Source organism: Scomber japonicus, chromosome 14 (genome assembly GCF_027409825.1).
Source record: "Scomber japonicus isolate fScoJap1 chromosome 14, fScoJap1.pri, whole genome shotgun sequence".
Classification (NCBI taxonomy): domain Eukaryota; kingdom Metazoa; phylum Chordata; class Actinopteri; order Scombriformes; family Scombridae; genus Scomber; species Scomber japonicus.
The window spans coordinates 2,397,148-2,422,698 of NC_070591.1; the positions used below are offsets into that span (position 1 = coordinate 2,397,148).

At 38.8% G+C, this 25,551-nt stretch overlaps 1 protein-coding gene across 1 annotated transcript; it reads left to right on the top strand.

Annotated features, from left to right (window-relative positions):
* Positions 1 to 1,916: 1,916 nt before the first annotated feature.
* LOC128373248 (ribonuclease inhibitor-like) lies at positions 1,917 to 19,113 on the top strand. Its single transcript, XM_053333539.1, has 5 exons — positions 1,917 to 1,954; positions 7,382 to 7,552; positions 14,046 to 14,216; positions 17,752 to 17,874; positions 19,110 to 19,113. Exons 1-5 carry the CDS (start codon positions 1,917 to 1,919, stop codon positions 19,111 to 19,113), a joined length of 507 nt encoding a protein of 168 aa, XP_053189514.1.
* Positions 19,114 to 25,551: the final 6,438 nt, after the last annotated feature.

Consider the following 25,551-nt stretch of genomic DNA (forward strand, 5'->3'; position numbering starts at 1 on the left):
CCAGACCTGGACTGCAGACAGACAATCAGACCAGCACTGTACAAAGTAAGACTGAAGATCTGTCTGCTGATGTCATCATCTCTGAAAACAGGAATCTACCTCCTCTATCCTACTGAACATTAACAGTCACACTGATTTCTGGTTCATTCTACCTTTTTTCTTCTCTTTCAGCAGAAAGTGGTCTGCAGGAGGTTTTAGATGAACATCACATCAGTCTGAGCAGCACATGTGAATGTGTGACTCAAGGAACTGATGAAGCAGGAACTAAAACCTTCCTCATCAGCATCTTCACTGAGGTCCACATCACAGAGGGACAGAGTGAAGAGGTTAATACCCAACATGAGGTGAGGCAGCTTGAAACAGCTTCCAAGATGAAGACCCTCCATGACGCTCCAATCAAGTGTCAGGACATCTTTAAAGTCTTACCTGACCAACAGAAACACATCAGAGTGGTTCTGATGAACGGTGTCGCTGGCGTTGGAAAAACCTTCTCAGTGCAGAAGTTCACTCTGGACTGGGCACGGCGCTCCAACAACCAAGATATCAGTCTGCTGATTCTGTTCTCGTTCAGGGCACTGAACTTGATCAAAGATAAGCAGTACAGTCTGCTCATGCTGGTCCATGTTTTCTATCCAACATTACAGAAGCTCACAGCAGAGAAGCTCGCTGGCTGTAAAGTTTTGTTCATCTTTGACAGCCTGGATGAAAGCAGACTTTCACTGGATTTCAACAACAGGAAGGTCGTGTCTGATGTCACACAGAAGTCATCAGTCAGCGTGCTGTTGACAAACCTTATCAAGGGGAATCTGCTTCCATCAGCTCTCATCTGGATAACTTCCCGACCTGCAGCAGCCAATCAGATCCCTCCTTCATGTGTTAGCAGGGTAACAGAAGTACGAGGCTTCACTGATGACCAGAAGGAGGAGTACTTCAGGAGGAGATTCAGTGCTGAAGAGCAGTCCAGCACAATCATCTCACACATCAAGACATCCAGGAGCCTCCACATCATGTGTCACATCCCAGTCTTCTGCTGGATCACTGCTACAGTTCTGGACCACATGTTGACTCCAGACCAGAGAGGAGAGCTGCCCAAGACCCTGACTGACATGTACTCACACTTCCTGCTGGTTCAGACAAAGAGGAAGAAGAACAAGTATGATGAGGGACATGAGACGAGTCCACAGGAGCTGACGGAGGCTGACAGGAACCTTCTTCTGAAGCTGGGGAGGCTGGCGTTTGAACAGCTGGAGAAAGGAAACATCATGTTCTACCAAGAAGACCTGGAGCAGTGTGGTCTTGATGTCACAGAGGCCTCGGTGTTATCAGGAGTTTGTACACAGATCTTCAAAAGAGAGAGTGTGATCTTCCAGAAAACAGTCTACAGCTTTGTTCATCTGAGCATTCAGGAGTTTCTGGCTGCAGTCTACATGTACCACTGTTACACCAGCAGGAAGACAAAGGTACTGAAGGACTTCCTGAGAGAATCAAAGTCTTTCCTCGAGAAAGTTTCCGCTCCTTTCAGAAACAAGCCATCTGACAGTGATCATGATTTAACATCTCTGGATGACTTTCTGAAGAGAGTCATGGAGAAATCTCTCAGAAGTAAAAATGGCCACCTGGACCTGTTTGTCCGCTTCCTTCATGGCCTCTCTCTGGAGTCCAACCAGAGTCTCTTAGGAGGCCTGCTGGGTCAGACAGACAACAGTCCAGAAACTATCCAGAGAGTCATCAACAACCTGAAGGAGATGAACAGTGGTGATATCTCTCCTGACAGAAGCATCAACATCTTCCACTGTCTGATGGAGATGAACGACCGCTCAGTACATCAGGAGATCCAACAGTTCCTGAAGTCAAAGAACAGATCAGGGAAGGAACTCTCTGAGATCCACTGCTCAGCTCTGGCCTACATGCTGCAGATGTCAGAGGAGGTTCTGGATGAGTTTAACCTGGAGGAGTACAACACATCAGAGGAGGGACGACTGAGACTGATCCCAGCTGTGAGGAACTGCAGAAAGGCTGAGTAAGTCCAGATGTGATTAATATTATAAATCAGTGTAGATTAGTAGTTTAGTTCTTCAAATATAAATAATGTAAAATTCTTATTGTTAAAATAGTGCTCTACTTGTTTATAGCTGAATTCATCTTTTTAGACACACACACACAGAAAGACACACACATGCACACACATATTTAAATACAACTCAACAACTCACTTGCCTTATATTCTGTTGGTCACAGAAAAGAAAGTTGACAACTAAACGTCTAAATACTTAATTACATTAATATTTAATGATGTACAGGCTGAGGTGTAATTTCACGGGGGGGGGGGGGGGGGGGGGTCATGTCATTAGAGTTTGGGTAAGGGATGAAGTTACCTCCTGCAGTTAAGGGGTTATTTAAGGGAACCTTAACTTACATCCGTTCTTTTCCACTTTTTACTGTCATAATAGCGTGTTAGTCATTAGGTAGAGCTGTAATGTTTTCTGAGACACACTTTCGCATTTGTGTTAAAGCTTTATTTCATTTGTGGAAAAAAATAAACTTTCACCTATATGTGAAAATGCAATGAAGTGAAATCTGCTTTTATTGCATTTTCATAAATACACTAAAGTTGTCACAGTTGTGATACTGTGTTTTAAAGAGACTTTGGCCTCTGAGATAATTCAGTCCAGATTTGACCAGTCTAGGTAGGTGGTTTCTGTCTGGACCTGTTCTTAAAGTCGTCAACATATGAACAAAATAGTGAAATCTTCACAAATAGGTAAAAGTTTTCCCTTTCTTATTTTTTCCACAAATGAAACTTAATGACTAACACGCTATTATAACAGTAACAAGTGGAAAAAAGGATTGGTGGACTCTCTGGCTGCTAGTCTAATGTTAGACTCACACACCAATGGTTCAATATGATCATAACTAGATTGCTTTCACAGGGCCTGAAAATCATTTTTGAAAATAGGGGGAATTCCCCCCTTAAATGCTTCATATATGGGGGATTTTACTTTGTTGGGGGGATTATAGGTCGTATCTTGTCCTATTCTTACTACAGATTGTATTTTGGCACTTTCCTTCAATTTAAGGAACTATATTATATAGTAATTAGTTATTTAGTAGTTTTATTCTCTGAACTACAGTCACCTGCAACTTCTTTAGGAACACATGCAATACAATATAATTCAATCCAATAAACAGCTCTGATATAAATTCTGCTTTTTTTGGAGTTTATATATTTTCAGTTTTTGTTGACATTGTCAAAAAAGTGATAATTCTACTTTGTTTATTACTGAGGTTATACTAAGTGGTGGTGGTGTACCTCCTCATGTATGTTAATGGAGTGGAAAAAATATTAGGAACACCTTTCAATATAATTCACCCTAATACACCACAATCTCTCAATAATGAACATAAAGCAGAATTTACACCTTAATGTCAAAAAATGTATAAACTTCATAAATGTAGAATTCATAGCAGAGCTGCTGTATTGGATTAAATTAGATTGGAAGCCAGTTAATGTATTTTATATAGTTAACTTATTCTCTGAACTATATTTTATAGTAATTACAAGTTATATAGTATTATACAGTTAAGTAGTTATATTCAGCTTCAGTAGCTTCTCTCTCTCTCTTCAGGTCTGCTGAATGAGAAACATCTGAGTGACTTAAAATTGAGGTTTTGTAACATCAGCTGATAAAACGCGCAGCACCGCAGCATTTTACACATTGTGCCGTTAATATCAGCTGTTTAGTTGGAGCCGTTCATTTACTCTGAGCCGATTAGCCGGAAGCTTGTTGCTATAGTAACGTCACAGTTTGCCATCACAGTTAGCCTGAAACTTGTTACTATAGCAACATCACAGTTACCTGTCTGAGGATTAACGTTGTTAATGGTGACATCTCATGTCGCTGTTTTCATCAGCTGAGCAGGTTCTGCCTCAGATGATGTAGATTTATGTTTTAACCAGCGGCCTGTGTTTGTTTCCTTAAACTTAATATCACTGTTAGCGTCTCTGTGTTTGTTTCCTTAAACTTAATATCACTGTTAGCGTCTCTGTGTTTGTTTCCTTAAACTTAATATCACTGTTAGCTTGTCTGTGTTTGTTTCCTTAAACTTAATATCACTGTTAGCTTCTCTGTGTTTGTTTCCTTAAACTTAATATCACTGTTAGCTTCTCTGTGTTTGTTTCCTTAAACTTAATATCACTGTTAGCTTGTCTGTGTTTGTTTCCTTAAACTTAATATCACTGTTAGCTTCTCTGTGTTATGCTAGCGGGAGGTACAGAGAGCTACAGGTGTGTTCAGGGTCGCAGTCAGACAGTCGGACACAGCGATTCCGGCCCGCTGCAGACGTTGGTTGAACATTAATGTACATCGCTGTAAATGTGTGCGGGAATTTCCCGCATTATAAGTGTTGGACTTGCGGGAATCAATTAAATTGTGCGCAATACCCGCAATCCCGCGCTGAAATTCAGGCCCTGCTTTCATATCAGAGGACAGATGAGGTGGAGCTGCCTCAAGACAAAGAGGGTGAGACAGAGAGAAGCAGCAGAAGCACAAAGATGTATGATGCAAATCATTTAAATCATAAACAATTAAACAACAAGTAAAATAAGATGATTGTGTTAAGTCCTGGCTACCCAGATAGCAAAGAGTCATTGAAACAATGTTAAATCAACATTGTTTTGTCAACGTTAAGTCATTGAAACAACGTTGAACTCTGACGTTGATTCAACATCATTTTTGCACCCTCAATTAATATTGAAACAACGTTGATTTTCTAACTGAAGATCAACAGAATTTCAATGGTATTTCAACCAACACAAACGTTGAAACAATGTTGAAATTTCAACCTAACTATAGATCAACGTGCTTTCAATGATATTTCAATATTAAATATAATAATATTAAACCACAATAATTACTAAATATGCCTTTATAAAAATAGGCTAATAATACAAATCCTGCTTTATCTACAGTCAGGGTGTTATAGACATAGGCCTAAATATGATGGGCCTTATTAAACAGGTTTTTATATAATAGCAAATGACAAATGCACACAATGTTTTTTTTTTTAAACAAACAGTCATTTATTTAATCAATAAATTTCACCAAATTTCAAAGCTTCTAAGAGGGTCCAATCCCTCCTGTCTGGTCTGGGGTGTAATGCAGCCTCTTCTGATCTGCCTGAGAGAAGGCTCATTCGTTTGCAGTCCCCATTTGTAGTGTCAGGGCATCTAAAACAGAAAACACAAGCAAAACACAAACTGTCAGTTAATAGCTATTACTGTACATGCCATTGTGCAAGTGGTGTGCAGATTCAGATATTAAAAAGAAACAAAAATAAGGCACAAAATACTTTAAAGACTTGCTTACTTGATAAATGATGGGGATCAATGATCTGTAAAAAGGACAAAAAAGGTTAAGTAAACAGCAATTTAACTTTAACAACCAACCACAGTCCTGATAACTCTACAGCAAGAGTATTTTTGTAACCATGGAAACACACAGTGTGTACGTGAATCTGCTGTTACTGTGCATGTATTGTGACTTTATCTTTAACTTATAATATTAACGCTAATGCTAACGCTAACGCTAATGCTAACGGTTATGTATACACTTCATCGATAATTTCACGTCCTGTTTATTTAAAGCTAACATTTCCACGAAATAAACCGGTACATAAATACTTGCTGTGGTGCTGCGTGAATGTGTGTATTAGTATATTAACTTATAAATTAATGGTAGAAGTTCTGACAGCATACGAATGACTGCATATAATGCTGCACTATGTAAATAAACTATAATGTTACACTTTACGAACATCAATTGGGTACAATTCAGCATTCAAAGATTAGATAAATGTAGATAAATGTGCTTACCTGATATGGATTCAGAAATGAGATGTGTAGTGCAGAAACGTTGGTCTAAACATGATGGTCTCCCGGTCAACTATAATTCAATGACTTTTCAATCATCTTTCCCGGTCAACTATAAATCAATGACTTTTCAATCATCTTTCCCGGTCAACTATAAATCAATGACTTTTCAATCATCTTTCCCGGTCAACTATAAATCAATGACTTTTCAATCATCTTTCCCGGTCAATTATAAATCAATGTTATTTCAATGTCACTGTTTTCAACGTTGGGTTTCATCGTTATTGTAACAGTGATTCAACATTGATTTAGCGTTGAGATTTCAATATCAACCATTCTGATGATTCAGATGGAAAATCAACATTGTTTCAATGACAATTTGCTATCTGGGTATCGGCCTTTTTCTTATACATATTTTAGTACTATACTCTCTGGCAGAAGATATCATCATGACCAACTTCATTATTTCCTGAATTTATGACCATAGTCCCTAAATGTATGTAGAAATACAGGAAATGAAAATTTTTTTCAAATTGAAAACATTTTTATGGCGGAGGACCAAACAGACCCCTTGTTTTGCCCCCCCCCCCCCCCCCCCCCCCTCCCTCTTCATAAACCAATTTTATACACACGGACGAAATTTTGATTTCAGAGGTGGGGGGGACACAACTGGCTCGAGTACTGAGGTGGCGGGGGCTATCAGTGTTGCCAATTGGGACCAAAACTGCCTTTTTTTAAAAAGGGCAGGGGACATGCCCCCCCCCAAAATTACGTCCATGGTTATACACCCTACTGAGCAGGTGTAATATTGTCAGGTGATTAGTTTCATTAGTGTTTGTGAACAGTCAGTAAATGTAGCTGCTTATGGATGTGAACCTGACAGCAGCAGGTAGCAAAGAGAGATGATCTTTCTCAACTGGAACTGTTCACTGAGCTGAACTGAGTCTAAATATCCTGCAGTCACATTAAACATAGTGGACAGTAAAAGTGCTTTTCTAATCAAGATGTCCTCATGTTAACTTAGTGGAGACAGACATGGGATCAGATCACACACACACACTGTGCACATTATGGAAGCCTCAATGTAACTCCATGTTCTCTCCTTCATCTGCAAGATTAAAGCTAAACAAAGATTAAAAGTGTGCAGGTCTGAGAGAGAGTGATGAGAATGATTGTTTCATTCAAGCACAGTGAGACAGCATCAGCTGAACTGGGAGTGTTCTGGTAGCTTACTGGTCTGTGCTTTGATTCTGGTGCTGGACCTTTGTGGCATGTCATTCTCTGTCTCTCTCTCCTCTTGTTTCCTGTTTATCTCTCAACTGTCCATTAAAGGAATAAAATGCCTCACAAAACAAAGATTTAAATATTAAAAAGATGATCTGAACCACTGATGTGAAGATCAAATGTTCATCAAAATAGTGAATGTCAAACTGTTTGATCATCAAATGCATGAAGTAAATATAAAGTGTCTCTTTCATGATAACATATGTTGTAATATTTGTGTCATTACAGCCTTTATGACTGTGGACTCTCAGAGACTCACTGTGAAGTTTTGGCCTCAGCTCTGAAGTCCAACCCTCATCTGACACATCTGGACCTGACTAACAACAAACTGTCTGATTCATCAGTGAAGCGTCTGTCTGCTGGACTGGAGAGTCCAAACTGTGGACTGAAGACTCTGATGTGAGTTCACTGACTGTAGCTTTGGTAGATTTATTTCTATTTATTAAATTCAAATTCTTCAGTGAAGTTTCAAATGTTTGGTTCATAATTTTCAGGATTTGTTGAACACAAATGTGTAGAATGTAAATGTTTTCAGGAATTTAAAATCCACAGTCTTGTTGTGAGTAAAAATGACTTCCAGAGTGTAAACTAATATGAGGCTTCAGCAGTCTGAGTTCCACATATCAAGTAAGTATGTTTGTGTTTCTTCAGTGTTTCCTTGCTGAGCTGCAGTGGAGGGATCCAAACTCAAAGAGGGAATTTACTTCTAAATATTCTGAAACTTTGAGTCACACTAATCAAGTGTGAGTCTACCAGACTGTCAAAGCCTCATGTTAGCTTCAACTGGACTTATTACACACACACACACACACACACACACACACACACACACACACACACAGACACTTAATTATTATATAAATGTAATTAAATGGAGTATGTTACTGTGACAGTGGTTTAGTAGCATCAAGGCAGGCAGCTTTATTTATGTAGATCATTTCATACCCAGAGTCAACTCAATGTGTTTTACATAAAAACAAACATTTGACAGTAAGAATTGGAAACATAAAAAAGTACAATAAAAAAAATAAATTAAAACATTAAAAATCAAATTTTCGTAAAAAATTGAAACATTAAAACATACAATTAAAAAAAATCCCAATTATAAAAAAAATGAGACACAGTACAGAAAAATAGGAATAAATCAAATAAAATGCTAGACTAAAATAGAGCATAAAACAATGATTTGCATTCAACCCTTGGATGCATGAACGACCAATACCTACACTCTTCCATGAGTGGGGTCAAAAATGACCCCAATTAGAATCAATGTGTTTTTGCAATGAATTTACAAAATGTCTTTCATTTTGGTTAAAGGTGATTATATTTATTATATTGGAGTCAACAAAAAACAGATTTTACATTTAACAAGTTTATTTATAACTTTTTTTTAACACGCACACACACACACACACACACACACACACACACACACACACACACACACACCAATCAATATTCAATAACCATATAATAGGTTACCTAACAGGTTAGTTTTTATTACAAGGACTAATGAATATAGTTAGTCTCTACATAACAAATGCAGTAATATCAGCTGGTTTACTAAGCTAGTGTAATGTTAGCTAGCTTACTAAGCCAGCTAACATTACACTAGTTTAGTAAAGCCAGCCAGTGGTGTGCACAGACTTTTTGAAGGGTAGGGGCGAAAAGAAAAAAAGGGCACATACAGCACGTTCTCGCCACTGAAAAGGGCACTTTTGCGCACTTTTTTGCCACCCAAGAGCACAGTTTCGCATGTTTTGCCAACCAGGAGGGCACCTTAGCACGCGTTTGGCTCCCAAGAGGGCACCTTAGCACACGTTTGGCTCGTACCTTAGCCCGCGTTTTGGCTCTCAAGAGGGCACCTTAGCACGCGTCTGGCTCCCAAGAGGGCACCTTAGCACGCGTTTGGCTCCCAAGAGGGCACCTTAGCACACGTTTGGCTCCCTAGAGGGCACCTTAGCACGCGTCTGGCTCCCAAGAGGGCACCTTAGCACGCGTTCTGGCTCCCAAAAGGGCACCTTAGCACATGTTTTGGCTCTCAAGAGGGCACCTTAGCACGCGTTCTGGCTCCCAAAACGGAACCTTAGCACGCGTTCTGGCTCCCAAAAGGGCACCTTAGCACATGTTTTGGCTCTCAAGAGGGCACCTTAGCACGCGTTTGGCTCCCAAGAGGGCACCTTAGCACGCGTTTGGCTCCCAAGAGGGCACCTTAGCACGCGTTTGGCTCCCAAGAGGGCACCTTAGCACGCGTTTGGCTCCCAAGAGGGCACCTTAGCATGCGTTTGGCTCCCAAGAGGGCACCTTAGCACGCGTTCTGGCTCCCAAAAGGGCACCTTAGCACATGTTTTGGCTCTCAAGAGGGCACCTTAGCACGCGTTCTGGCTCCCAAAACGGAACCTTAGCAAGCGTTCTGGCTCCCAAAAGGGCACCTTAGCACATGTTTTGGCTCTCAAGAGGGCACCTTAGCACGCGTTTGGCTCCCAAGAGGGCACCTTAGCACGCGTTTGGCTCCCAAGAGGGCACCTTAGCACGCGTTTGGCTCCCAAGAGGGCACCTTAGCACGCGTTTGGCTCCCAAGAGGGCACCTTAGCACGCGTTTGGCTCCCAAGAGGGCACCTTAGCATGCGTTTGGCTCCCAAGAGGGCACCTTAGCACACGTCCTGGCTCCCAAAAGGGCACCTTAGCACGTGTTCTGGCTCCCAAAACGGAACCTTAGCACGCGTTCTGGCTCCCAAAAGGGCACCTTAGCACATGTTTTGGCTCTCAAGAGGGCACCTTAGCACGCGTTCTGGCTCCCAAGAGGGCACCTTAGCACATGTTTGGCTCCCAAGAGGACACCTTAGCACATGTTTGGCTCCCAAGAGGGCACTTTAGCGCTCGTTTTTCAACAATTGGGCCACGAGGCGGGGCGACCGCCGCCCCTGCCCCCCCTTGTGCACACCACTGAAGCCAGCTAACATTACACTAGCTTAGTAAGCTAGCTAACAGAGCTAGCAGTAGTAAACTAGCTAACAGAGTACAAACATTACTACTAACATTATTTTGTAGTTAGCTAACTAATGTCTACTTTGTTGACCAATATGATTGATATATATATGATGATTCTATAGGAAATGCTTGGGGTCATTTTGACCCCACTTATGGAAAACTGGGGTAGTGACACAAAAACTGCAATTTCTTTAAATGTATAAAAACATTTTTAAAAATTAAAATGGCCTCAAGTCACAAGCATGTTTTATGAGGAATACCTGGAATATGGAAGTGTAAAAACTTTTAATTTCAGAGATTTTGAAGAATAACAACCCTCTGGGTCACTTTTGACCCCACTTATGCATCTAAGGGTTAAAATCATTAAAGGACATACAGTGCAAATGAAGTAGAGAATAGTCATCTTATCATCAAACTGGTTCAGTAATGTCAGTTATACATCAATATGTAAAGTTAGCTAACGTTAACCAACATTAGCCTCCGTAAACTACAGGTCATAGAGACTAAACCCCTGAGTGTGTTGAACCGAGCAATGGAGCCTTTTATTTCTCATCAGTTCATCTTTTTATTGTAAAGAGGGAAGTGGTGTTACATGGTGTTGTTCTGAAGTCTTTCTGATATTCTGTTGCTCACAGAAAGAAACTCTCAGCTGTTTTCTCTCTTGTTGGTGTAGAGAAGAGTAGTAGCAGGAAATGCACAGAGGTCTGATCAATATATAAGAGCAGAATGGCAGAATTCAGCCTGTTTAAAGAGATCTGATACACATTAAAGCTCAATGTTATATTTTAATGCTGATACCCTGATAACATCTTTCTGATGACATCATGTTAAAATAATTCAACCTGATTGGTTTGTTCATTGTGTTTGTGCTGAATCAGTTTTTCAGATTCTCAGAAAAGAAAGTGGACAACTAAACATCTAAATATTGAATACATTCATATTTAATGATGTACAGGTGTAATATTGTCAGGTCATTAGTTTCATTAGTGTTTGTGAACAGTCAGTAAATGTAGCTGCTTATGGATGTGAACCTGACAGCAGCAGGTAGCAAAGAGAGATGATCTTTCTCAACTGGAACTGTTCACTGAGCTGAACTGAGTCTAAATATCCTGCAGTCACATTAAACATAGTGGACAGTAAAAGTGGTTTTCTAATCAAGATGTCCTCATGTTAACTTAGTGGAGACAGACATGGGATCAGATCACACACACACACACTGTGCACATTATGGAAGCCTCAATGTAACTCCATGTTCTCTCCTTCATCTGCAAGATTAAAGCTAAACAAAGATTAAAAGTGTGCAGGTCTGAGAGAGAGTGATGAGAATGATTGTTTCATTCAAGCACAGTGAGACAGCATCAGCTGAACTGGGAGTGTTCTGGTAGCTTACTGGTCTGTGCTTTGATTCTGGTGCTGGACCTTTGTTGCATGTCATTCTCTGTCTCTCTCTCCTCTTGTTTCCTGTTTATCTCTCAACTGTCCATTAAAGGAATAAAATGCCTCACAAAACAAAGATTTCAATATTAAAAAGATGATCTGAACCACTGATGTGAAGATCAAATGTTCATCAAAATAGTGAATGTCAAACTGTTTGATCATCAAATGCATGAAGTAAATATAAAGTGTCTCTTTCATGATAACATATGTTGTAATATTTGTGTCATTACAGCCTTTATGACTGTGGACTCTCAGAGACTCACTGTGAAGTTTTGGCCTCAGCTCTGAAGTCCAACCCTCATCTGACAGATCTGAACCTGAGCTGGAACAAACTGTCTGATTCATCAGTGAAGCGTCTGTCTGCTGGACTGGAGAGTCCAAACTGTAGACTGAAGACTCTGATGTGAGTTCACTGACTGTAGCTTTGGTAGATTTATTTCTATTTATTAAATTCAGATTCTTCAGTGAAGTTTCAAATGTTTGGATTTATAATTTTCAGGATTTGTTGAACACAAATGTGTAGAATGTAAATGTTTTCAGGGATTTAAAATCCACAGTCTTGTTGTGAGTAAAAATGACTTCCAGAGTGTAAACTAATATGAGGCTTCAGCAGTCTGAGTTCCACATATCAAGTAAGTATGTTTGTGTTTCTTCAGTGTTTCCTTGCTGAGCTGCAGTGGAGGGATCCAAACTCAAAGAGGGAATTTACTTCTAAATATTCTGAAACTTTGAGTCACACTAATCAAGTGTGAGTCTACCAGACTGTCAAAGCCTCATATTAGCTTCAACTGGACTTATTACACACACACACACACGTACACACACACACACACACATACACACACACACACACACACACACACACACTTTATTGTTATATAAATGTAATTAAATGGAGTATGTTACTGTGACAGTGGTTTAGTAGCATCAAGGCAGGCAGCTTTATTTATGTAGATCATTTCATACCCAGAGTCAACTCAATGTGTTTTACATAAAAACAAACATTTGACAGTAAGAATTGGAAACATTAAAACATACAATTTAAAAAAAGATCCCAATTATTAAAAATAAAACACAGTACAGAAACATAGAAAGAGAGAAAGAAAATAAAATGCTAGACTAAAATAGAACATAAAACAATGATTTGCATTTAAAATCATTAAAGGACATACAGTGCAAATGAAGTAGAGAATAGTCATCTAATCATCAAACTGGTTCAGTAATGTCAGTTATACATCAATATGTAAAGTTAGCTAACGTTAACCAACATTAGCCTCCGTAAACTACTGGTCATAGAGACTAAACCCCTGAGTGTGTTGAACCGAGCAATGGAGCCTTTTATTTCTCATCAGTTCATCTTTTTATTGTAAAGAGGGAAGTGGTGTTACATGGTGTTGTTCTGAAGTCTTTCTGATATTCTGTTGCTCACAGAAAGAAACTCTCAGCTGTTTTCTCTCTTGTTGGTGTAGAGAAGAGTAGTAGCAGGAAATGCACAGAGGTCTGATCAATATATAAGAGCAGAATGGCAGAATTCAGCCTGTTTAAAGAGATCTGATACACATTAAAGCTCAATGTTATATTTTAATGCTGATACCCTGATAACATCTTTCTGATGACATCATGTTCAAATAATTCAACCTGATTGGTTTGTTCATTGTGTTTGTGCTGAATCAGTTTTTCAGATTCTCAGAAAAGAAAGTGGACAACTAAACATCTAAATATTGAATCCATTCATATTTAATGATGTACAGGTGTAATATTGTCAGGTGATTAGTTTCATTAGTGTTTGTGAACAGTCAGTAAATGTAGCTGCTTATGGATGTGAACCTGACAGCAGCAGGTAGCAAAGAGAGATGATCTTTCTCAACTGGAACTGTTCACTGAGCTGAACTGAGTCTAAATATCCTGCAGTCACATTAAACATAGTGGACAGTAAAAGTGCTTTTCTAATCAAGATGTCCTCATGTTAACTTAGTGGAGACAGGCATGGGATCAGATCACACACACACACACTGTGCACATTATGGAAGCCTCAATGTAACTCCATGTTCTCTCCTTCATCTGCAAGATTAAAGCTAAACAAAGATTAAAGTGTGCAGGTCTGAGAGAGAGTGATGAGAATGATTGTTTCATTCAAGCACAGTGAGACAGCATCAGCTGAACTGGGAGTGTTCTGGTAGCTTACTGGTCTGTGCTTTGATTCTGGTGCTGGACCTTTGTTGCATGTCATTCTCTGTCTCTCTCTCCTCTTGTTTCCTGTTTATCTCTCAACTGTCCATTAAAGGAATAAAATGCCTCACAAAACAAAGATTTCAATATTAAAAAGATGATCTGAACCACTGATGTGAAGATCAAATGTTCATCAAAATAGTGAATGTCAAACTGTTTGATCATCAAATGCATGAAGTAAATATAAAGTGTCTCTTTCATGATAACATATGTTGTAATATTTGTGTCATTACAGACTTGTTGACTGTGGAGTCTCAGAGACTCACTGTGAAGTTTTGGCCTCAGCTCTGAAGTCCAACCCTCATCTGACACATCTGGACCTGAGCTGGAACAAACTGTCTGATTCATCAGTGAAGCGTCTGTCTGCTGGACTGGAGAGTCCAAACTGTAGACTGGAGACTCTGATGTGAGTTCACAGACTGTAGCTTTGGTAGATTTATTTCTATTTATTAAATTCAAATTCTTCAGTGAAGTTTCAAATGTTTGGTTCATAATTTTCAGGATTTGTTGAACACAAATGTGTAGAATGTAAATGTTTTCAGGAATTTAAAATCCACAGTCTTGTTGTGAGTAAAAATGACTTCCAGAGTGTAAACTAATATGAGGCTTCAGCAGTCTGAGTTCCACATATCAAGTAAGTATGTTTGTGTTTCTTCAGTGTTTCCTTGCTGAGCTGCAGTGGAGGGATCCAAACTCAAAGAGGGAATTTACTTCTAAATATTCTGAAACTTTGAGTCACACTAATCAAGTGTGAGTCTACCAGACTGTCAAAGCCTCATATTAGCTTCAACTGGACTTATTACACACAAACACACGCATACACACACACACACACACACACACACACACACACACACACACACACACACACACACACACACACACTCACTCACTCACTCACTCACTCACTCACTCACTCACTCACTCACTCACACACACACACACACACACAGACACCCTAATTTTACATATCACCTGTCAACATGTATCTTAACGGTGTAAAACTCAGTTTAACTAACCACAAATCAACTTTAAATTCTAAAGATTAATGAAATAATTAAGCTAGCATATTATTGCTCATACAGTTTCTTGTAACTAGTTTAAGCAGCAACATGATTTTGCTTCTTGAGTTGAACACTGCCACGGTCCTAACATGGTCCTTCATTTCACTTCTTATGGACAGCAGCAGACTGTGGAAACATTCAAACTCTGAGCAAACATTTACAAAAATGTGAAAACCACAATATTCAAACTTCAAACAAACTATTGAAATCAGATTATTATAAGTTGATATTTTATTCATCATGAAACGTAAAGATCTAAAAGTAGGATTATCAAATTTGAATAATTGGAAATTTAACATAAACCAAGTATTTGATTGTACTTCTACTTCAGTCAAATGTTAGTAATTGAAATGATTAGAACTGTTGAACTGGTAAATAATGCACTCACACAATTGAACACTTGAATGCAGCCAGTTGAATTTTCATCAACACTGACAACAGCTTCACTCAATGATTCCTGGTGAAGCCCAGGACTTAGACTGGAGCAGGGTTTATGTAGTCTTGTATGTATAAATATGTACTAGAATACAGAAATGACATAAAGGATTTCATGATCATGTTTTCTTCACCTGCTGGTCTGAATCCAGCTCTGTAAAGTTTTCTGCCCTTTGCTGCCTCCCTCAGCTCTTTCTCTGTTGGAGTCTTTTAAGAGGGCATTATAGCCCATACTGTAAGCTCCCACAATTAACATGAAAACCTTCATTAAGACACATTTTAACCAACTTGAATAATCTCATAATGAGGTGAATAATAACAATAATAATAATAATTATAATACGACTTCTATCAGCTCCGTCTGCTTGTTGGTTGAAAGTGAATCACAACCTGAATGAATGAAGAACAAAGCTAGCAGTTCATGTCTCAGCTAGAAAGAAGCTGAACATCACACAGCTTCATACTGACAGTAAACTATCTGTTATCTAACATGATTCAACAGTTACACTTCATGTAATCATAACAGAGCTGAAGAATGATCCTGATATATCCAGCAAGCTAAAGCTAGCTAAACGATAGCATAATGAGAACATAACATAACATAACATAACATGATATAATATACCATAATACAACATAATATAATATAATATAATATACCATAATATAATATAATATAATATAATATAATATGATATAATATAATATGATATGATATGATATGATATAATATAATATAATATAATATATAATATAAGGGAATATTGATGCAAACGTGAGAAACTGACTCTTCACATTCAGAAGTATATGTGGAAATGTTTATTCACAGATCATCTGACAGGTTATAGGCAAGGCAGCTTTATTTATATAGTTCATTTCATACCCAGAGTCAACTCAATGAGCTTTACATAAAAACATTTAACAGTAAGAATTGGAAACAAAGAACATAAAAACATACAATTAAAAACAAGAAAACCCAAAATAATAAAAATAGAAAGAGAGAATAAAATAAACTAGACTGCTGATGGAGCATAAAATAATGATTTGTATTAAAATCATTAAAAGAACATACAGTGAAGATGAAAGATTAAGTTTAAAGTGCTTTAAAAGAGCTCAATCATAAGCACATGAAGAGAGAAATATTTTTAACCTGGATTTAAAAATGCTTACAGTTGGAGCTGATTCCAGTTGTGTGCAGCATAAAGGTTATATCATCCATCGTTAATCATTTCCATAACTCTAAACTCACCTGGTGTTCTCATAACAGCTTCAGTGTCACACTACAGCGTCTTCCTGAAAGCTGCGTCTGATAGTTTTTTGGCCCTGGGCCGGATTAAGCAGCTCTGCTCTGGACCCCTCCCATCTGTCACACAGTCAATCACAAAGTCATAAAAGTTTGAGTTATATGATTTTAAATTCATTTGGTCTCATTTCAGAAAACACTACTTGTCTTTATTCATACAACAGCTAAATTAATACATTTAAAATCTTTGTTTCCCCTCTGGAGGGTCAGCTCAGCTAAAGAGGGCAAATGGGCTGTTGCCAGGGCAACAATAGCCCATACCTGTGCACGTCCTTTAGTGTGAGTCTACCAGACTGTCAAAGCCTCATATTAGATTCAACTGAACTTATTACACACACACACACACACACACACACACACACACACACACACACACACACACACACACACACACACATATAACACTTTTGACTAATACAAACAGGATGAACAAAGTGGGACTGGGATAATGTGACTTGTGCTTTTTGTTTGTTTTGTTATTGTTTCCATTATTCACTCGTGTTGTTTTAAATCTTTGGATGTTTTTTGTTTGTATGTTCTGTATTCTCTTTGTTTTAGTTTTGTTTGGGGGGGGGGGTGTTCCCTTCTTTAGCTTAGAAGTGACTGATAGGGTCTTAAAAAATGTTTTAAAAAATGGTTAAAAAGGGGGGGGGGGGTAGTACTAGAAGCTCATTGCTTCATCCTACATCCATTTGAACATTTGAACATTAGATATTTATTGTTTGTTGTATGCCTGAAAAAGGAAAGTTAAAAAAAGGAGGAAGAAAAAAAGAAAATGGAAGGAAAATATGTGTATTATATGTTTTAATGTTGGTTTTTTAAAAAAAAAATTCTATTTCAATTTTTTTGCTGTAAACCACTGCCTATTTGTTTTGTTTCGCTATTTTAACATATTTGAAATAAACTAAACTAAAACTAGACACACACACACTAACACACACTCACACAGACACACACACACACACTAACACACACTCACACAGACACACACACACACACTAACACACACTCACACAAACACACACATTTTCTAAACTTCTACATTTAAATCTTCTTTAGCTCTGAACAGATTATGAAACATTTAATAATTTCAAATATGAACTTTGTTTCTAAACTGACTTCATTTATTCTTTATTCAGATTGTTTGGCTGCAGTTTGTCAAAGATCAGCTGTGATTATCTGGCCTCAGCTCTGAAGGCCAACCCCTCCCATCTGAGAGAGCTGAATCTGAGCTACAACAGCCTGCAGGATTCAGACATGAAGCAGCTGATTGATCTTCAGCAGAGTCCAGACTGCAGACTGGAGACTCTGATGTGAGTAGAGAGTTGGAGTCAGTCTGTGCTGGTTTCAGCAGTTTAGTATTAAACACAGTCAGTATCAAAGCAAAGATCCAGTATTTCCTGGTGAAGCTCCAACCTTCTCAGTGCTGCTTTCCTCAGTGAAGCTGTGAGAGGAGAATGGTGACAGGCTTCAGGATTGGACAGAAAGACAGAGAGAGAGAGAACAGTCAGCCAATCAGATGAGCCAGAAGCTTGTTGTGATCATGTGTTTGAGTTGATGTGAAGACGACTGTTGTTGTTGTGTTGATGTCTGCAGGAAATAAAGCTGGATTACAGCTGACAGCCTTACAAGATGTATAGAGACAGTGATCCTCATCATCAAATCTGATCTCAAAGTGTTTGTTCTCTCATTTCAACACTAAACTATTGATCAGTTCATCTTTGTCAGAGCTCTAAGATCAGTCTGACTGCAGCCTGCAAATCACTGGCTCTGATTTCACACAAGCGTCATTACGTTTAGTAACCATGTGGTCTTTATACAGACCAGAACCTCTGCTGAAGTCCAGGAATCACAGCAGCTGTTTAGCTGAGAGCTCTGACTGATTGTCATGTGATGATTTAACAGCAGGAAACATCTTCAAATCCCACAGAGACTCTGTAGCTTTAAACTTTGATAAGAGTTGACATGTATCAGCAGTAAATCCATCAGTAAACTGATGAGTGAATGTCTCTGTTTCTGCAGTAATGATGTGTTCATGACTCTCAGCACTTTATTTCCTCTGTGTACTTGAGTGAAATCTGCAGAGGAAACACACTTGATAGTAAAAGTGTGTGCAGGTGTGTGAGCTTGGAGCTCAGTGTGTTCACTCCAACACGTTAACATGAGAGCTGAAAGGAAGCAAGCTACGCTGCACAGCTGTTCCACTTCTGGTCTGAACAGGACTGAAGTCCCTGCTGCTCTTTATACTGGATGTGCTGCATCACTGACTGACAGCTGATCAAGTGAGTCTCACTAAACACTCATTTATCTCCTCTCTTCTTTCTTCTTCTCTCATCAGATTGAAGTGATCTCTGTCAGAGTGAGAGTGAACATCCAGGAGTGTTGAGAGAGGATCAGCTGGATCCTGATGATCCATCTGGAGTCTGGATCTGGATTTTGTCGTCTTCACTTAAGTCTCTTAACTGACTCCAAACTGAACAGTTATCTCTGGATTTAGCTGAAGTCAGCACTTTACAGATTAGTTCTACATGAGCTGTTTGATGCAGAAAAGATAAAAACAGGTGTTATAAGTCAGACTGTGAGCCTGGGCTCATATTTATCAAGCGTCTCAGAATCACACTGAGAGTTAACGAGGACTAAAACTAATGAATGAAGCAGAAGAGAATTGACTGTGACTTTCAGCAGGAGAAGGATTACTGCTGGGAGAGAGTGAGACGTGGCTGTTTTACCACAGTCAGAGCAGCAGAGTAGAAATAATGATGACGTGTTGTAGTTTTCTCACAGTCTCAGCTGGAAATATTAAACAGTGGTCATTTGGTATATTATGTGTATAGACAGGTAACCAGGCAGGTAACTTACCAAGGTTATGGAACATGCAGGTCAAATCATATCCTGCTTCTGTTCATAACAACATCAAGCCTGTGCTGAACAACTTTGTATTTATTGATTCCAGTCTAAGTTTTGATGATCATATCTGGGGTTGCAAAATTCCGGGAATATTCAAACTTGGAAACTTTCCATGGGACTTAACGGGAATAAACCGGGAATTTACTAAACTGAAGGTATGTTCTTATTAGAGAACTTAAATATAGTTGTGTAAAATAATATTTTAGCATAATTCTGACTAAAACCAGACTTTTGAGCCTGTGGACTGCACAAAGTTCATTTTTGGGTAATATTTAACTCCACGTTCATGTTTTTGTTCTGTTTGATTGTTCAACTTATAAATAAGTCTGTTTTAATTGTATCATTTCTCTCCACTAAGTTACCCTCAATTGCCACAAATTCCCATTTAATTCCCATTTAATTCCCATAATTCCCATGGAAAGTTTCCAATTTGGAATATTTCCAAAATCCCGAGCTTAACTTCCCATGGAAATTTACCAGAAAGTTTTCAGAAAATTACCAGAAATTTTCCACCCCTTTGCAACCCTAATCATATCAGCAGCTGGTCCAGTCCTGTTTCCACCATTAAAACATATTAAAATAATATCTATAAAACTAACACAGAACAGTGCTGCTCTCACACTTGAACTCAAACCAGGAACAGAGATCATATTGTTAAAGTAATGAAACATCAGATGGTTGTTTATCATTTGTCAGGAGGAAAATGAACAAGTTGAAATAAGTGAGAGTGAAAATATTGTGGAGGAAATGTGAGCCTGTTAACAAAGCTTCAGCTGTTATGGTAAGCTCCTCCCCAACTGCTCCCAGCTGTGTTTAATGTTAGAGCAGAGGTGTCAAACTCATTTTCATTCAAGGGCCACATACAGACCAATTTGATCTCATGTGGGCCGGACCACTAAAAGGAAGGAAGGAAGGACAGAAGGACAGAAAGAAGGAACGAAGAAAGGGAAAAAAGGAAGACAGGAAGGTAGAGAGGAAGGACAGATGGAAGGAAAAAAGGAAGGTAGGGAGGAAGGACAGATGGAAGGAAGGTCGGAACAAAGAAAGGAAATAAGAAAGGTAGGGAGGAAGGACAGATGGAAGGAAAAAAGGAAGGTAGGGAGGAAGGACAGATGGAAGGAAAAAAGGAAGGTAGGAAGGAAGGACAAATGGAAGGCAAAAAGGAAGGTAGGGAGGAAGGACAGATGGAAGGAAGGTCGAAACAAAGAAAGGAAATAAAGAAGGTAGGGAGGAAGGACAGATGGAAGGAAAACAGGAAGGGAGGGAGGAAGGACAGATGGAAGGAAGGTCGGAACAAAGAAAGGAAATAAGGAAGGTAGGGAGGAAGGACAGATGGAAGGAAGGAAAAAAGGAAGGTAGGGAGGAAGGACAGATGGAAGGAAAAAAGGAAGGCAGGGAGGAAGGACAGATGGAAGGAAGGTTGAAACAAAGAAAGGAAATAAAGAAGGTAGGGAGGAAGGACAGATGGAAGGAAAAAAGGAAGGGAGGGAGGAAGGACAGATGGAAGGAAAAAAGGAGGTTAGGGAGGAAGGACAGATGGAAGGAAGGTCGGAACAAAGAAAGGAAATAAGGAAGGTAGGGAGGAAGGACAGAAGGAAGAAAGGAGAAAAGGAAGATAGGAAGGAAGGAAAAGAACACAAGAAGGGAAGTGGGCCGGATTGCACCCCTCAGCGGGCCGTTTCTGGCCCACGGTCCGCATGTTTGACACCCCTGTGTTAGAACAATGACACAAGATGGGATCCATCCCAGCATGCATCATAAGAGCTAGTAACCTCTTCATGCTGGTGACCCTCTACTGTGTGATTCAACTCCACACTCAACTTCTTCAGATTTGTGAAAATGATCGAGTGTTTTTATTTTGACTTTTTATTGAAATGTTTTCATATTATAAACATCTTATTTTTTACCTCATATGCTGAATATTGATTATAGAACTGTAGAAACATTAGTGCTTTAATTAGTATGTAGTATTTAACATTTAGAGTTGATTATAAGTTGTATCTTGTATATTTTTATGAGCATTTATTTTCTTATTTTTAATTATTATGGAGTATACTATGAGAAGTTCTAGTTTCATTGTTGATTTTCATTGTGCTTCTCTCCTCTATCCTTCCTCTCTCTCTCTTCTATTCTTCCTCTCTCTCCTCTCCTTCCTCTCCTCTCTCCTCTCCTTCCTCTTCCTCCTCCTCTCCTTCCTCTCTCTCTCTCTCCTTCCTCTCTTCTCTCTTCCTCTCTCTCCTCTCCTTCCTCTCTCTCCTCTATCCTTCCTTTCTCTCCTCTCTATTCCAACTGGTCGAGGCAGATGTTCTCCCACTCTGAGTATGGTTCTGAGGGTTCTTCCTGTTAAAAGGGATTTTTTTCTATCCACTGTGTCTCATGTGGGAATGTTGGGTCTCTTTAAAGTGAAAACCTGGAGAGTTCGGTTTAGAACCTGCTCTATGTGGAAAGAGCCTTGAGATAACTTTGTTGTGATTTGGCGCTTTATAAATAAAGATTGATTGATTGATTGAGTTTTAAGTATAATGCCTATATGTATATCTTTAATTGACTAGGCAGAATGTATTTATCTTTAGTTAAAGCACTGATGGATTGTTTTTGTTAAGTATGGTCAGCCAATCAGGTGTTTTTGGAGCCATAATATCATGTTTTGTTTCTTCTTTTATTTTTTGTTTCTTTATTATACTGAGGACCATATCTGACGTTTCTTGTATTTGAGTGGTTGGTGCAGCACCGGAAATGCATATAGGTAACCCCAGGTAATGAGCACGGTGTGTGAAGGGGAGGGCCGTGTCAGTGTGGCAGCATGATGTGTCTTTTCCTGTTGAATGAATGAATGAATGACGAAGGAAACTGATGAATGGAAAACTTACCTGTGATGTCATGGATTCAAAAGTTGTACCTGTGCTCAGAGAGAAAATTAATTGAATGAAAATAAATGGGTCACCGCACTCAAAAGATAGACACCGTATTGGACATGGTTTTTATTGTTGCCCAGAACACGCGTCTGAACAAGTTCTCCCCGTTCACCCCTCAGAGGCCAAATGTAGTCTGGATTGAAAGACTCTACAGAGATAATGATGCAAACGGACACAACTTGATTAAAAACATGAAATGTATTTTCTCCACTGTCCAACTCATCTCCAGCTGAACCTCCTGGTGACTTATGTGTCCTTAGAGCTCTTTGAAATCTATCTGTGCCATCAGCAGTAATAACATAAGAATCATTCAATAAATAAAGCCTCCATTAGTTTTTCTCTAACTTCACACTGAGTGGAGGGAAATGAATTAGTGATCAGCATTTCTCAGGTTTGTAGTGTGGCTCTTCCCTCTGCTGATCAGCTTTATGTGTTTGTTGCATTCTCCTCTACAACATGTTCTTCTTTCTATCATCACAAGATAAAAACACCAAAAATAGCAATATGAACATAAATGACAACAGTACACTGCTAGAGGTGAAGTCATATCCAGGGTTTCTGCAGGTTTGAACACGTTAAATTTAGGACGTTTTAAGAACATTATGAATTACATTTTAGACCGACATGAAGTATGCAAAAGTAAGGAAAACTCGCAGTCCTGTATTTACTTTCAAAGCAACAAAACATCTGATCTTGAGTGTGACACCAGTGCTTTCACACCAACTGGGCCTATTTCAGGGACTCGAATTGTTTGTTTGGTACCAGTTTTAACCAACTACTGAATTCTGATTGTTCAAGCCAACACCACCTGGATCCTTCAGAAAGAATTACAACGCATTTCTCTGGGGGGGGGGGGGCTTCTTGGCTCAGGAGCCAGTGGGTGGGACTGGAGAGGACGTCAGGGAAACTACCTACACCTGTGTAGTTTAGATCTCAGCCTATTTAGCTGGCTGCTTTGTAATTAATTGTTCTCTTCTCTTCCTTCCAGGCCTCCACCAACCAGATGGGTTAGTTAGACTTTTGGGTTTCGGTTTTGTTGGCACATATCGCCCCACATATTTCACTCATCGACACCCAGCATTCATGACTGATATAACTGATTATCATTGTTATTTACTTATATTCGTATTAAATATTATTTTAGATATGTGTTGTCATGTGTGATTCCCATTTCTGTTATGGACTTTGAGCCGGTTCGTAACAGGGGGAAAAAAAAGAAAAGAAGAGAGTGAAGGAGGAAGCAATAAATAGACTTCAGTAAGGTCTAAAATTGAGATTACATTTTAAGACCCTGCAGAAACCCGGAATATCCCAACAGCTCCTTGTTTCACTCACACAGTCTTGATAACCTTTATAATGTAAAATATCAACATGAGTGACATTTTGCTGTTGAATGAAACGTTAATATTCATATTTGTCACTTTCCACATCGAGGCACCATCCTACCTCCGGCTCTAACTACCAGCTACTCACTGACCGTAGACCTTTACAAACTGACTTTTATAATTCACTTATGATTGGTATGTGTGCACGTATATCACATAAGTTATTCAGTGTAATTATGCTTGACTTCATCATTTCCAGATTAGCATTATTTTACATTATGTTTAGTATAAAAAGCATTAATATAAAACACCACAAACACTATTACAAGTGTATTTAACAATTTATTCATATATAAATGTTGTAATTTAGATTTAAAATTAAAAAAAACTATTCAAAGCAAATGCCATTCCAAACATATCACACTCTATAACACAGAAAAAATAAATTACAATGTGTAAACCATCAGCATCAAACTGTTTTAATGGTGAAACAGTCTTTAGGGTAGACTGATATTAAGAAAGTGTCTCAGCTTAGAAGAGCTGGTCCAGTTTGTTCCCTCCTGTTATTATCTGCCCTTAATATTGTATGTTGTAAATTAAAACAATGAAAGAAAATATCCAAAACAAATACCATTCCTATCACAATTCAACCAAAATTAGATAAAGGTTCAATAAGAGGATCAATACTTATTATAATAGGGAGACATTTCACCCAGAGTCCAACGATGACCTTACAAAACATCTGAAAACTCTGCAACTAAAAAGAATCACATATCAACTCTATGGGTCAACTCTCAGTTTTACTGTTCACATGATACATACATACACATATATAAGACATTTATACTCCTTATACACATTTGGGGCCATGAAAACAAAACTATGAAGAGACTAGTAGTAGTAGAAGCAATGTGTTGTTGCAGCCACCAGATGGCAGCAGTGTGAAGGTTTTATTACTGACAGCAGCAGCACACAGCAGATAGAGGTAATGTGATATAAAGTGTAGAATGAGATGTAAACTATAGATTTAAAGTGTCATAAAACATGTAAACAACAATAATAATATATCATATAATGAAAACAATTAAAAACAATAGAATAACAGTGAAAGCAATGAAGTACAACAAAATCAAATAAGATAAAATAAGATAGAAGTGTCATACTACTGGGTATTAAAAGCCATCCTAAAAAAGTAGGTTTTTAGCCTGGACTTGAAGAGGCCCAGGTCATCTCGGTGGGAAGCTTATTCCAGAGCCTGGGGGCAGCAACAGAAAAGGCTCGGTCACCCCAGGGTTTGTACTTTGACCTGCAAGAGTTGATTTGTTGACCTCAGAGCTCTACCAGGATTACGAACAGTTAAAAGCTCAGATAAATACGATGGGGTGAGGCCGTTAAGAGCTTTAAAAACAAACATTAAAGGTTTAAAATCAATTCTATAAAGGACAGGAAGCCAATGGAGGGAGTGTAAAGTATATTATAAATTATATATAATAAAAAGAGGCAGAGTTACTTTTGGAAACAGCTGAACATGTAGACTGCTGCAGGTTGTTATTGATGCCAAACTTTGATTTAATGACATGAATGATATTAAAATTATAGTTGAATAATATGATTAAAATAATTAACACTAGACTATTTTTTCACTCAGAGGAAAACCACACAGCAGCAGCAGCAGCCTTATGTGTCCGCTGCAGGGGCTGATGGGAGGTTTGAGGACCTGTTAGAAACCACGTGGCCCTCGTCTGATCTCACAGCTCGTCCTTGTTTGGCCTCAGCTGCATCAGAGCGCCAC